We start from the raw sequence: 13,974 nt of genomic DNA, 5'->3' as shown, positions 1-13,974 counted from the left end.
CTTTGTAACTCCTTCCCTGATCTGTCATTGGCACGGTGGAATTTGACACATGCAAATTTGAAACACCAAGATGGGGCTGTATGAATCCATCTAGGAACACCCTATTGAAGGAACTGCTTTAAGGGTGCATATCGCATCTTTGCTGAAAACGTTATTAGCCAAACAGCTATCATGTGAAGGAGGTCACCTCAGATATCCTCAGAATTCCTCACTGACCTCCAATGCAGCCATAATTACAAAGGGTGACTTTAGTCAATGTAGGCATAACCTTAGATACCATTTCTGTTTTTAGCGTTTCACTGATTTACGTATTTCTGGAAAAGGCTTTAAAGAACATCCTGCACTTTCTCTTCCTCGTCGGACCCCTCTGCTGGCGATGTTTATATTAAGCATCACACGGGAAACTCCAAGAGGCAAAATCAGACGTGAGAGAGTGATGCCCAGATGAGAAGACAAAATAAAACAAGACAGGCCATCATGTTCGAGGAGCATCAGCAAAATGCCAGAGATCCACCAAGGTTCCACCATCTGGAGATGAAACTTCCAAAGCGAACATCCATCACAGTCATTATAACCCTGATGCATATTACAATACCTTGTTTTGTACACATACACCTGCCTGTCATCTGCTCTGACATATTACATATGTATAACTTTGCATACTGTATCCATTACCTTGTTTTATGACTACATTTATATTACATTATGTAGATTGTGTTTATTGGAAATGTTGCAAACAATATTTGTTTCACCAATAATGATGATGGAAGGTTCGCCATATTTCAAATAGATAATTTAATGGCATTTAATGCATAGAATCCAGCTAGACTAGTCAAATGGATTTTCTTGACCGATCTATAGCATGTTGTCCATTTCTGTACTACATCATGAAAAGATTTTTCAAGCATTACAGCTATTTGCCTACCTGAACGAGATACTGCTATTCTCGTAGATTCTGAAATTTAAACTCCCTAATTCAAATCGAACAAAAAATATAGAGGGGATAAGTTTCCATAGAGACTGTGAGGGAATAGTTTAGCATCTGGTGCCTTCCTCAGTCGTTGTGTAAAAGCCCCTTCAGATGTTGCTCCTGAGAAGAACATGACCTCTTCCCAGGGGTTGCAGACTCTGTCTGTGGGTCACACCGCTCCGACCTCTACAGCCCAGTAATTTTCCGTGGATCAAGTGTTACACCTCAGCTTTCAACCAACTTCAGCTATGCATATCTTCAAAGCCAAAACATAATTACGGCAAGGAAAGGCATGATTACCTTTTGCTAATAACCTTTTTAAAGAAAAAAAAAATCTCATGACCTTTTAAACTCCTTCTGAGGCACAGAAAGTGCTTTTGGGTTCCGCTGCTTTTGCAGTTCCACACTGCTACTGTAGTTTGCTTACCGCAGTGGGGGGGGGGGGTCGGTCATATATGCAGTTAACGTGATTTTTATAGAAGTTTTCCAATGCAATAGACCTCAAGGTCATTAACTTTTTTCGGCGGTGAAACGAGAACGTGCTTGAATTTAAATTATTTTACTTAAAAAAGGAATCTTCTTGGCTTTCTACAAAGATACTTCAAAAACACGGTGGTTAGCTTGAGCCGTGGAGCGCTGCCAGCTTCTCTCAGAACCAACCAAGGACACTGAGGTCATATGGAGGTCGTGGCTGACTAAATCTACTTAATGTCAAAACAATGCACTGTGGGAAGGGTTTCAAAGTGCAGCATGGGGGGAAAAAACCAACAATGTCAGCATTCATCACGGCACTGTTAGTCCTGTTCCTTACATTTGGCTGCCTACTCCCTGTGACGCTACCTCCCCCGACGTCAAACTGCAGTCAGCTTCATCCTCTCCGAATGGGCAAAGGAGATTTAATAGTGAAATACAAACATGCGCACTGGAAATGCACGCTGTTTGGCGCGCCGGGACATGCAGAGGTGCCCCTTGGGTTCTGCTGTCACTGAAGTCCAGGCTTATTGCTCATCCTATCACTTTCAGCATTAACCTGGCAGGCGGGTCAAGCCCAGGCACCGTTTGGGTCGAAGGTGCTGCTGCGGATTTAGCAACCAGACAAAGGGAGATTTTTCGCATGTGCATGTTACATATCCCCATTAAATGCTGCGTACCTGCATTTTCATCTTAACAATCATTTACTTTTCGGGCATTTATGTGTACAGCTGTAATAGCTTCTTCTCCATCTTTAGTTACTGCAATGCTATAAAAAATCATCTTATTTACTTAATATGCATGTTCAATTATTCAGATGGCTTTGATTTAATATATTGAGCTCGAGTGTTAATTATTTAAGAATATGTCAAGAATTTGAAATATGGTCATTAAAACATTTTCTGCCATTCCATGGGCTAATACAACACATAGAAATGATGTGGGGAAAAGTGCAAAATGTGCCTTAGTGTGTTTATAAAATAATGTGTTTTGCAAGCTGGTTTTACAACAGAGGATATTTTTCATTATTAATACTGCAATATACTCATTCGTTTGGTCTGGAATGATCTTGTTGTCTGTAATTAGAATGATCATTCAGGCTACTAAGCAAACAAACAAATAAGCAGCTGCTTTTAGCGCCCATGGATTTGGTCAAGTGTTAATGACACTCAGCTTTAAGAATAGTTCACCATGTTTGATTCACTGATCAGAAACATGAAAATATCTTTATTTGCTGTCGAAATAACAGTAGACTCTATTCCCAAACCAAATTACGGACTTAACTACCCCTTTACAAAATACTTACATTAGACCCGTGGTACACTAACTTCTCTTCCGGTCAGTTACACTAACAATCTGCCTGAAGATTTGTTGTTTGATCTAAAATAATAATAATAATAATGATGATGATTATTATGATGATGATGAATGGGGGTGTCAGACAGAGGTCTAGAAAACCTCTGTTGTCAAATTAAAGAACAACGATTCAGCATTAGACTGTACAGTATATCATCGATTTAGTGTGAACTGCTGCCACCAAATGGGTGAATAAAGAAACAAATTAACGGATGCAGCGAATTAATGCTACATGAACCTGAGCAGGGATTTATTCATCCATGTTCTGATCGCTATTTCTGGTGAGGGTCCAATGTCCATTGTAGGATAGATGCCTATCATCACACACTCACATAGGCTACTATAAGTTACTCGGAGACGCCAGTTAGACTTTAGGTCTTACGTTTTTTTGGACCAGGCAAGAGTCGAACCGCTGGCTCGGTAGGCAGTACCAGTCGAAGTGCATGTGACGCCCTTGGCAAAGTAGCTTGCTAAGTGGGCGCCCCCATAGAAGATGGCGCCATAGGCAGCCGCCTATTTATTCATGTTTACGTATTTGCATATTTCTCTATTAGACGACATATTTTTCTACATTCATAGGTGAATTTAAGAAAAGTTACGAAACAAAAGAGCATTCACTCTACATTTTAACAGCATATTTTAAACCCATTCAAACCTGTAAATCCAAAAATACTGACATGGAATCACTTTATAGACTTTCCAACATTTTCAGAACATTTTCCTTCAAAAAAGGATTTAGGTTTTCAAGTACATGTTTATGATTTAATGTATAAATTTAAGATATACGTCAATTTATGTACCATATATGTACTATAAAATTATTTTTGTGGTTCCTTTAGTTCTGAAGTGAAAGACATACCAGAGTACTTTTGGACTCCGAAAAACAAAGTCCAAGTCATGTTACATAGCGTTATCCGTTAAACATTGACGAGTGCGTCGTATTGACCATGCACGTATCTATCGGTGACGCTACATAATGCTGTTTGGCACCATCTGCTGGATTGGACATTGAAAGCGCGACGTGTTTTTAACAACCATTTTGTATCGAGCGTAAGTATTCATTTCCCAATATTGTAGTGCATATTTAACGCAAAAGAATTAGCAACTCATATTTTTTGCACTGATTCAATATGAGTTTTTAACACGCACATATGAATAGTTTATGACCAGGGTTGCCAACTTTGCTCAGCCGACTGGCGTAAGATTTTCTATTCGAGTCAAGTCTGCACACGCATTTGCATGTATGTAAGAGTTTTATTACCTTGTAAACAGTCTATAGGGTTTGCAAACTTCCCCAACGCTTTTGATGCTGCTAATTTTAGGTTTGTAATGGAATGATAGCCTATAGATTTGCAGTAAGATTTCTTGCGTGAGCGTTAGTCAGAAAGCGTGGGTGTTACGCCATATGCGTGAGAGCTGGCAGCCCTGTATGACGTTAAACTCACTGACAAATACGTTTAAGAGTTTGTCAGGAGCAAGTACTTGCAAATACAGTAAAACACGTAAAGCAGTTTTTACTTAGTAGCCTAGAGTGTTTAAGGTTGAGAATTTGACTAGTTCTTGCTTTTGTTTCTAGCTGCAGAGACGCGCAATGACATCATCAGTTCACGAAAATGTCCAGGTATTGGCTTTTCCTTCCTTTTGCATTCTTCCCTTTTTCATCTTGTGGATCCTTATACACTGGAGGCGTCTTATCTGTACAGAAATACTACGGCGCCCGCCTGCAGACTTCCAGGGATCTTCAGACCAGCGCCGCCTGCGGGCTGCCTGCTCGCCGCCCACCCAGAAGCGCCGTCGAAGCGCTCAAACTGGTCCATCCCGAAGTGTGCAAAAAGTATGCACTAACGACGATGCATGATAAAAAAAAAAATTAATGCAGATTTGACTAAGCAGCTGAATTATAATATTGCATAGCTTGTTAGTATTTTTATACACTCTAAAGCCTTTTTGCGCAGTAGTAGTCTAGTCAATACAAGTCAAGACAAGATGTGATGCTTAAATTGTAAAATAAGCTTTTTCTTTAGGTATTTTGGTTGTGGCCCAGTGATTCCTGAAAAGCTACAGGGCTGTAAGGTTCTTGACTTGGGCAGTGGGTCTGGTCGGGATTGTTACATTCTCAGTAAACTGGTTGGGAAGGACGGTCTTGTCATTGGTATCGACATGACAGAGGAATTGGTATGTAAAGTTTTCAGCCTTTCCTCCGACACATTTTTGTTTTAAATATCAATGGCTTTGTTGATGCTTTAATCTACTTACCCATTTTTAACACTGGAGTGGTGTAGTGTTAAAGCGTATTAAGTTACTACCTTCTGAGACGTAACCTTGAGATCCCTCTGATTAAAATTACTACATGTAAATGTAGATTCGCCATGGTGTGTGAGTGAATTCTGTCCCTATTCCGTGCACCACAGAGGGAATGAACCTTTTTTTTTTTTGATAAATCAGGGCTTCCTTTATGTTTTTCTCTTTATCTGTTAGATTGCAGTGTCACAGAAGTACATCCAGTACCATCAGGAACAGTTTGGTTACGACAAGCCGAATACCGTCTTTGTCCAAGGGTACATGGAGAAACTGTGTGAAGCGGGAATACAGAGTGACGCTTTGGATGTCCTGGTGTAAGTGCGTGACTGTATTACACACAGTGTGGTTTGTGGGTGCGGCAATAAAACACCGGCAGTATTCCTGTGATACTGCCTTGGATGTTCCAGAGAAGGGAACACACACACACACACACACACACACACACACACACATATATATATATACACATGCAAATACACACACGTATATATAATATATACACATACATACATATATACACACGCACACACATATTTTAAGGTTAAGGTTCAATTTAAGATTAATGTCTGTTATAAAAATATAATAACAGAGGGTGGTAAATGTGACACAATAAGATGTGTCAAAAAAGACTTCATATGTTATTATGTAAAAATATATATTTTAAAAATGTAATTCCACAATAACATGCTTCATAAGCTCACGTTGTTTATTTCAGGTCAAACTGTGTGATATGTTTGTGCCCAGACAAAAAGGCTATATTCACGGAAGCGTATAGGGTGCTTAAGGTAAATGACTCGTATTATTGGCATGTTTTATTATTTATACTGTTAGCTGTAATAACAGCAGCATAGGTAATAACTGAATTCTGAGTGAGCCCATGTGTCCTTTTATTTTGATTGGGAATAAGTTTCTTGAATAGAACACGCTAAGTAGCTTCCCTCTAGTGGCTGACTGAGGAATCGTCAGATGATAGTTGTGTTTTTCAAATCAATGTTATCGAGTAAGGTCAGGTCTATTTGAATGGGAAATTATTTTTATTGATTTTATATATAAAGACAAACCCAAAGCAGACAGTGACGAAAGGTAAATGAAAGCGGTTACATTTTGTCAAATACTATTTCGCCATAACTTTTCAGTATTGTGTGTTATTAAAATGTCTATTTCTAAATAATCAACGTTTTACATCGCAAAGTATGTTAATTAAAAACTGACAAGGGATATATCTTACAGGAGGGAGGTGAATTTTACTTCAGTGACATGTACTCTAGTGAAGTCATTCCTGAACACCTAAAGCAAGATCCAGTTTTATGGGGTAAATACGTGAATTTACACAAAAGAGCACAATATTTATATACATGTGTGTGCACTTTGTATACTTTCTAATAAAGATTTAGGTTTAATAGTAGCAGCAGTTTTCCAGTCAAATGAGCATACTTCACCGGCAAAATGGCAACTTGTTTTACAACAGTTACATTTCACAAGAAAATGCAAATTAAAAGCCCACTAGCTTCTTTATTTAGGCTATTTAGCTGAATGCCTTCAAGCCTTATAGGCTGCATCCAGCCCCATCTCTGTGTGCACAGACATTGAATGTTTGTTAACGGCTTACATTAACTACATCTTCGTAGTGCATTTATAACGCATTCGTAGGACATTTATAAGCAGCGTGTAAGTATACCTTAACATTGTAACATACCTTAACATCTGTGATATACATTAATAGCAAACATTAGATGATAATAACAAACAAAATCACAATGTCTGTTAAATCTGCTAAAGTATGTTAGGATGTTTTTCAAGATTCAAGACCATTTATTTGTCACATGCATGTTTTGCAGTGAAATGTATTACATAAGTTGTTCCTGGAATGTGCAGTAAAACCAAGAAGAGTAGGAAGAGCCAGCAATAAGATTTAAAAATTAAAAATGACCATTAATAGGCTAAGGAAATCAGGAAGAAAAATAAAATTTAAAGAATAAACTAAATAAAACAAAATATAAAATATATATAAGAAAAGTATATACAAGAGTTTAGGGGCTGCACTATGATACATGTGGGTTATTGTGCCTGGGCAATACTGCTTATGAATGCTCTACGAATGCATTATGAAGGTGCACTGAATGTTCTATGAATGCATTATAAAGGCATTATGAAGGTGCAGTTCATGTAAAGTGTTATAGAACGTTTTCCCTGTTTTTTTGTGGGTTTCCTATCACAGTCCGTAGACAAATAGTTCAGTTGAGCAGGGTAGAACTCAACCTGGATAAATAATTTCTGAAAATGGGTGGATCATTCTTTTTGTTGTATGCTGTGTCCTGCCAGGGGAGGGGATGGGTGGCTCCCTCTACTGGCGAGACCTTATTTCCCTGGCGCAGGGAATTGGGTTCAGCACCCCTTATCTCGTCACCGCCAGTCATATCATCATACATGACAGTGAACTCCTCAGAAAAGCAGGTAATGTCACCTTTTTAATCCATGCATGGCCATATTTGTGGTGCAGTGGTTAGCACTGTTGCCTCACACCTCTAGGACCTGGGTTTGAGTCTCCACTTGGGTCACATGTGTGTGGAGTTTGCATGTTCTCCCCGTGTTGTCATGGGGTTTCCTCCAGGTACTCCGGTTTCCCCCCACAGCCCAAAGACATGCTGAGGCTAATTGGAGTTGCTAAATTGCCCTTAGGTGTGCATGTGTGAGTGAATGGTGTGTGAGTGTGCCCTGCAATGGGCTGGCCCCCCATCCAGGGTTGTTCCCTGCCTCATGCCCATTGCTTCCAGGATAGGCTCCAGACCCCCCACAACCCAGTAGGGTAAGCAGGTTGGACAATGGATGGATGGATGGATGGATACAGCTCTGGGAAAAAAATAAGAGACCACAGCAACATTTTTAGTTTCCCTCATTTCTCAATTTATGGCTATGCTTCTGTGTAAAATACACATTTTTTTCCTTCCCTGTTTCTCATTAATGAAGGGCTTCTTCCTTGCTTTGTGGGACCTTAGTCCTGCTTCTAGCAGCCTGTTATGAACTGTCCTAGCAGTGCACTTCACACCTGCACTTAATGTTTTCCATTCTTTTTGAAGGTCACTTGAGGTCATCCTCACATTCGTGAAGCACTGTTGCATAAGTCGACGGTCATCTCTGGTGTTAGAAAGTTGCTTCCACCCTCTACCTGGCTGGTTTTTGATTGACCCCAGTGTTCCCTGTCTCACCTTATTCCTGTGTCCTTCTGTCTTAGAAACGTAGAGCCTGGATGCAGCCTGCCTCGCTATGTAGCCTTCTGCCAACAGAACCAGGATTAAACCAGGATTAAACCAGGATTTAAAAATGAAGATTTTTTTAAAATATGAAGTTGTCTCATTTTTTTCCAGAGCCATGTATAACAACGAAGGAGCGAAAAACAACACGCAGTTGTAGTTTCCTTGCACCTTTTGTACGGAGTTTGTTACCCACAGCCATCTTGAGCACCTTCCTCTCTCCTGTGTCTGTAATGTTTTGTGTCCAGGCAACATCACCTATGCATCTGGCACCTATCGTCTGTTCAAAATGCCTAAGGAGTTAACAAACCAGGATGCAGTTGTGACATACAAGGGAACTGTCCTTGATCACCTGGATGAGCTTGAGTTTGATGTTCTGCACACTTTTAAGGTATGAGATTCAGGCACCTTTTTGGACAGCAGGAAGCATGGGGTTTAGAGCAAAGACCAGAAGGCTGTTGTGTAAAGTCTCTATAGTAATACCATTTATGGCTGTGTATGGTTCTTAACTCAGATTCATTCATTAAAACATCCAGATGTATAAAAGTAGTGTGGCTGTCCACAAGTCTTGATGTTTGAACTAGATTGAAAAAGATATTAAAAGCATAAAACAGACCCTGTGAATTTGTTCCCTAATGTAATAAATGCCATCTTTGAGAGCTGCTTTTGAAAGCCCATCACACACCAAGAGTCTCTATCGCTCCCCTAACCCCAGACTGGCGTTCCGGTCACCGTGGATGCAGAGATGGCCGCTGTTCTCCAGCAGTCCCGTTTTGCACAGGATTTCTGTTTCAAAAGCTCGGACTTGCCAGCCACCGTCAAGGACTCCACCGATCAGGTAGTAGCTGGTTTTGGGGGCCTTTCTATAACTGAGCTGGTTTGTCGGTGAAAACCGCAGCCATAACTGCTGAGTTATGCAGTACCAGTCAAAAGTTATTGCACACACTGAGATTTTCTACATTTGCATGTTACTCACTGAACAATCACTAAAAATATACTCAATATTCTTTGCTAACAAATAAATACACAGTATGTTCACCATTTAAGCACCTTTATTAGCAAGAAAGTGTCATATCTTTGATTCATCAAAGTAACCTCCTCTAACAGTTATAACAACAGAGAAAAAATGAGGCATTTTTTACACAAGGGACATTAAATACTGCTCTGTTTCAGGTGATGAAACAGTTAACTAGTGCATTTAAAGTTTAAGGACAGCCTAGAATTTGACTCTGCCATCACCACACATCCAGTTAATAGGATGTCAGACATGCAGTGTTACATACTCTTTCCATGTTATAAAGGAAACTTGTTTTATTTGACTTATATTTTCATTTATAGTTGTTCACTCAACTTTCCAATGCTTAACAAGAATAAAAAATCTGCAGTTTATAAAATAACTGTAAAAGTGGTAAATACCTGTGGTGTGTAAAAAGTTTTGGTTGGTAGCATATAAACTAGAAAAAACCTGATTGCGAGCAGTTAAACCATTTAAACCATTTATAGATGGAATTTCCGCTAAAGTTGTTTCAGCTTTTCACATATCTATCACCTATACAGAAACCTAGAATGGTACATCCAAGGTAAAGTGAATATAAATTTGACATAGTAATGGCTCTGGACGTTTTTTTTTCCGTAACTCGCCAGCCGATAAAGCATCAGAATCATTCTCCTGTGTCCTTCATCCCACATCACACCGGTGGCTGTGCTTGTGACCCCCGCCTACGCGCCAGTATATCGCACATTCTGTCCCACGCGATTACTCAGTGTGGGCCATCGGGTTACATGCCTCATTCCACACCTCGGCCCCCTCACCAGTCCTGTTTTTGGAGAAAAAAAAAACACAAAGCAACAACACCCAGCAGAGGAGTAGACGTTTGTTCGGGAAGATCGCTGGTTTTTGTCAGACGACCGTTCGCCTCCCGTTTCAGCGTTGCCAGCTCAGCCCTTTCCTGTTGGCGGACAGACTGGGGTTAGCTGTGACACAGTGCTCCAAGACCCGCTATGAGACGGGCTGCGAGGTGGGGGCCGGCGGTGTCCGTGATGTGACGGCAGTGACCTGCAGCGGCGGGGAATGAAAGCCGATTATTATTTTACATTTTATACCGCCGTCGAAGCATTACTCCCAGGTCCCCTTCGAAGAACCTCAGCTTCCCTAATGTTGACCACTCCGTGTTTTATGCATCAGTTTAAGAAAATGCTGTAATCATTTATTTTCATAACCGTGTGAATGGATGGTAAATCTGTATCAAGCAGAAGAAGAACTTGACTAACATGGTATAATTTACAGTTTTATATGTTAGAGAAAGGAGTGCAGGTTTTAAGTCTCTTATTCACATACAAACTGTTGAAATGTTGGTGAAAATACTGAGACATTTCCATAAGTATTTCTGTTAATATGATGGGTGTCAAAGGGCAGTATTATGTTGACTGTAATTACTCTTATTGTGATTGAAACAGTTTTTACTACCATGTATTTGTAATAGGAAGGAAATTAGCAAAAAGGTTTTCATTAAATTCTCACATTCAATTCTCGTTGCTGTGCTCTCAGTAATCTATGTCCATTAAGAATGTTGGTTCCTGATGTCCTGATGCCATGTCAACATTTTTCCTCTCCTGCTGCCTTGCCCCCCCCCCCCCCCCCCCAACATTTCTGTTTTTGGCATCTGACAAATTTGTATGAGGAAATACTGAAGGCCGTATTTCTGACATACTTTTCTGAACCGTGCAGCAAAACGGCGAGCTGTTTGGCGGGCTGCTGTAACACGCAGTACAGCCACGCGCCATTAGGGGTGCTCATGCAGCAGTTAATGTACCGTCACCCGTCAAAGCTCTTCTGCGTGGAAGATGAGTGTCCAGTACTACAGACATTCTGATTGTAGCTAAAGTTTGTGAATAATGTGATCACGGGAGTTGGGGGGGGGGGGATTTCACTAAAATGTTACATATTTTTTTTAACCGTGCTATGAGAGCCTTATACGTTTAGCTAAAATATATTATCTTAAATCTCATTATAACATTTTCAAATACGTATAGGCTACTATTAAAAATGACTGAAAATCGCTTTTAACTACTCTAGATGACCAAATAATTATAACAATTAAAGATTAGTCAGTAGAGCAGATATATACCCAGCTTACCAAGTAACATGCACTTGGAGGTGCTGCCAGATATTGAATATTATTCTGAATCAAGTATTCTGATTTAGTTTACAAATGAATGTTGGTGTTCACATTAAATTGTTCATGAACCCGTTTCTTCTGAAAATCAGACATAACTGACCTGTTCCGCAGCCTTAAACAGTATATTGAAATCACGGCATTTATACCTGACGGTTTGCGTGATATGTAAGAAATACGTCGTATTTTGTACGATTAAGGCATGACGAATCTGCTGTCTATCATCAAGGCTCGATTAATGGAAAACGGAAAGTCGATTGCGTCGTTGTTTTACAGCAGTTCTCCCCGCGGTGCCCAGGGACGCCACTGTCATGGTTTGTTTCTGTCGGGTTTAAACGCTTTAGGTCTTTTCCTTTTTTACTGTAAAATTGTATCGTTACTCGGCCATGACCGTGGAGCAGAATGTCCTCCAGCAGCATTCACAGAAGGTAAGCGTACAGCTCAGCTTTTACGCTGGGAAAAAGTCCGACACAGTGACTTACAGGGGGGAAACATCAATTTCATCAAACATTTTGGCTCAGATATCAACTTCTCCATTTAATGTAAGTTAATGAGCTACCTGGAAACGTGCACATTTCTTGCCATGCACAATGAAGCGAATCAAACGAGTTTTTCTGTAGTTTTAACTGGTTTGACATCTGGTTTCTGTAGTTTCTGCTGGTTTGCGAGGGGTCTGTTTACAGTGTGAGCCTGGCTTGATTAGGTTGATCATATCATATCCTTCAGTAAGTTAACTAGTTAGTATCGCTTTGCCAAGTAGAAATGTGCACGGATTATATCACCGTATCTGGTTTTCTTGTTATTTCATTTGCTTGTTATAGTTTTTCGTAATGGTAAGTGATACTGCGCTTTGTGCATGTCGTTCCGACGGAATGCAATGAAACAAAATAGCAGCAGTAAAATGAAACTGATCAATGAAAGTAAGCTGCCTACATTATTTTCGAAATATTTATCCATAGATGGTCATATAGTAACATCACCCCAATCTGCCCTTGTCATGTAATATGTTTTTTTTTTTAACTTTAACTGAAAGAAGGACGTTTCAAAGGGAGACTTCACAACGAGATAAACATTACTTTCTGAAGACTCGTCGATAAATGGCGCTTGCGTTATCAGTCGAAGAAAAAAAATTATATACAAGTCGAAAAATATTTATACATACAAGAAAAAACATGCATAAATTGTTCAATATCATTCCGGTGCTGAATTTTGGTCGGTGCGTCAAGATAGAAAATAAACGCATCACCAGGGTTGCCAACTTTGATCAGCTGGCTGGCGTGAAATGTTCTATTTGAGTCAAGTCTGCACACGTATGTGCACGTATACGTTAACAGTTTTATTACCTTTATAAATAGTATGTAGGGTTTGCAAACTACCCCAACGCTTTTGATGTAGCTAAATTTGGGTTTATAATGGAATAATATAGATTTGCTGTAAGATTTCCTGAGTGAGAGTCAGAAAGTGTAAGTGACACGGCAGATGCGTGAGATTTGGCAACCCTGGATCACACGCACTTTGGTTTCGTTTTACTGTAAAACATTCTTTTAAACTGTTTATTGAGATGGCTTATAGGCCAAGTGATGATTTAAAACTTGCAAATTAGGATGCCCCTACAGACGGGCAGACTGCAAGCAGTTACCGCATAAGCGCTTCCCAGTTTGCCGCGCCTTACTCGGTCATTGGTCGGCCACTAAGGGACCGGTGCTGCTTTTCATTATATCTCTTATTATCTGTATTTTAGGTAACAAGTGCTCTTTGTTTTACGTTTTATTGCCACAAGAAAAAAGTGTCAGTTAATTCTAGTTAATAGTTGTTTCTTGTATTACATTCCAGGACCATCTGCGGCGGCATGTTTTGTAACCGCCTGGGAAAAGGTGCAGAATAATCTTTTGTTTGTTTGCGCGTGCAGTTGTGATAATATGTTTGGTTAAATAATAACTACATATTATAGTGTTGTCAGTTCAGTTCAGGCAGTGCAGTTTTTAATTTGGGTCTTGTACACATCGAAGTTATTGCTTATGTCAGTGGAGAAGACTGTATTTTCTATTAGAATCTGGTCGGTGATAATACCTATGTTTAAAATGTTTTTTGTTGTTTATATTTTTTAATTTTATGAAGGAATTCCCCCACATTGTACGTGTACTTTAGCAGAAAAGTGAGAAGGCTTGGGAACAGACAGCAGAGCTCGGCAGAACAGCGGCATCTGAGTTAAGGGCTGTGATCAGGGCTCAGCGGTGATATGGCTACTCTGTTAGCCATGGGATTCGAACCCACAACCTTTCAGCTACAAACACCAATCCTTAGCCTGCTGCGCAACACACACCCCATTTTGTCTGCCTTTCTCAGTGTGTGATTACTGTACCTTGACTTTCCTGTTCCAAATCTTAATCTCCTTTAAGGCTGAAAAAATGTGTCTGTTTTTTTTATTTTTTCCACAGCATAAATACTC

General features: G+C 39.9%; 2 protein-coding genes across 4 annotated transcripts in view; both read left to right on the top strand.

Annotated features, from left to right (window-relative positions):
• The first annotated feature begins 3,756 nt into the window (after window positions 1–3,756).
• LOC111856402 (arsenite methyltransferase) lies at window positions 3,757–10,876 on the top strand. The gene is made up of 11 exons (XM_023836334.2): window positions 3,757–3,847; window positions 4,374–4,418; window positions 4,501–4,631; window positions 4,822–4,972; window positions 5,276–5,412; window positions 5,814–5,883; window positions 6,329–6,410; window positions 7,421–7,552; window positions 8,598–8,740; window positions 9,065–9,187; window positions 10,278–10,876. The coding sequence occupies exons 2-11, from the start codon at window positions 4,389–4,391 to the stop codon at window positions 10,422–10,424; spliced, it is 1,146 nt and encodes a 381-aa protein (XP_023692102.1). The 5' UTR covers window positions 3,757–3,847; window positions 4,374–4,388; the 3' UTR covers window positions 10,425–10,876.
• Window positions 10,877–11,743: 867 nt separating this feature from the next.
• LOC111856401 (ubiquitin carboxyl-terminal hydrolase 25-like) overlaps window positions 11,744–13,974 on the top strand; it is a 102,943-nt gene continuing 100,712 nt past the window's right edge. The window contains exon 1 of one of the 3 annotated variants that reach the window (XM_072701368.1): window positions 11,744–11,953. In XM_072701368.1, the coding sequence (XP_072557469.1) occupies window positions 11,912–11,953 (42 nt within the window). In that variant the 5' untranslated portion in view covers window positions 11,744–11,911. The remainder of the gene's footprint in view (window positions 11,954–13,974) is intronic. The other 2 variants (XM_023836329.2, XM_023836333.2) reach the window with 2 other exon arrangements.

Source organism: Paramormyrops kingsleyae, chromosome 17, assembly GCF_048594095.1.
Source record: "Paramormyrops kingsleyae isolate MSU_618 chromosome 17, PKINGS_0.4, whole genome shotgun sequence".
Taxonomy (NCBI): domain Eukaryota; kingdom Metazoa; phylum Chordata; class Actinopteri; order Osteoglossiformes; family Mormyridae; genus Paramormyrops; species Paramormyrops kingsleyae.
Note: the sequence above shows the minus strand (reverse complement) of the source record. Positions and strands in the feature narration are given on the sequence as shown.

What these genes read in the sequence shown, in the direction of transcription:
- LOC111856402 (XM_023836334.2), top strand. Translation starts at nt 4,389, where the DNA reads ATGACATCATCAGTTCACGAAAATGTCCAG. An exon ending in TCGACATGACAGAGGAATTG is followed by an intron (nt 4,973 to 5,275) that starts GTATGTAAAGTT and finishes TTTATCTGTTAG; the next exon opens with ATTGCAGTGTCACAGAAGTA. An exon ending in GCAAGATCCAGTTTTATGGG is followed by an intron (nt 6,411 to 7,420) that starts GTAAATACGTGA and finishes GTGTCCTGCCAG; the next exon opens with GGGAGGGGATGGGTGGCTCC.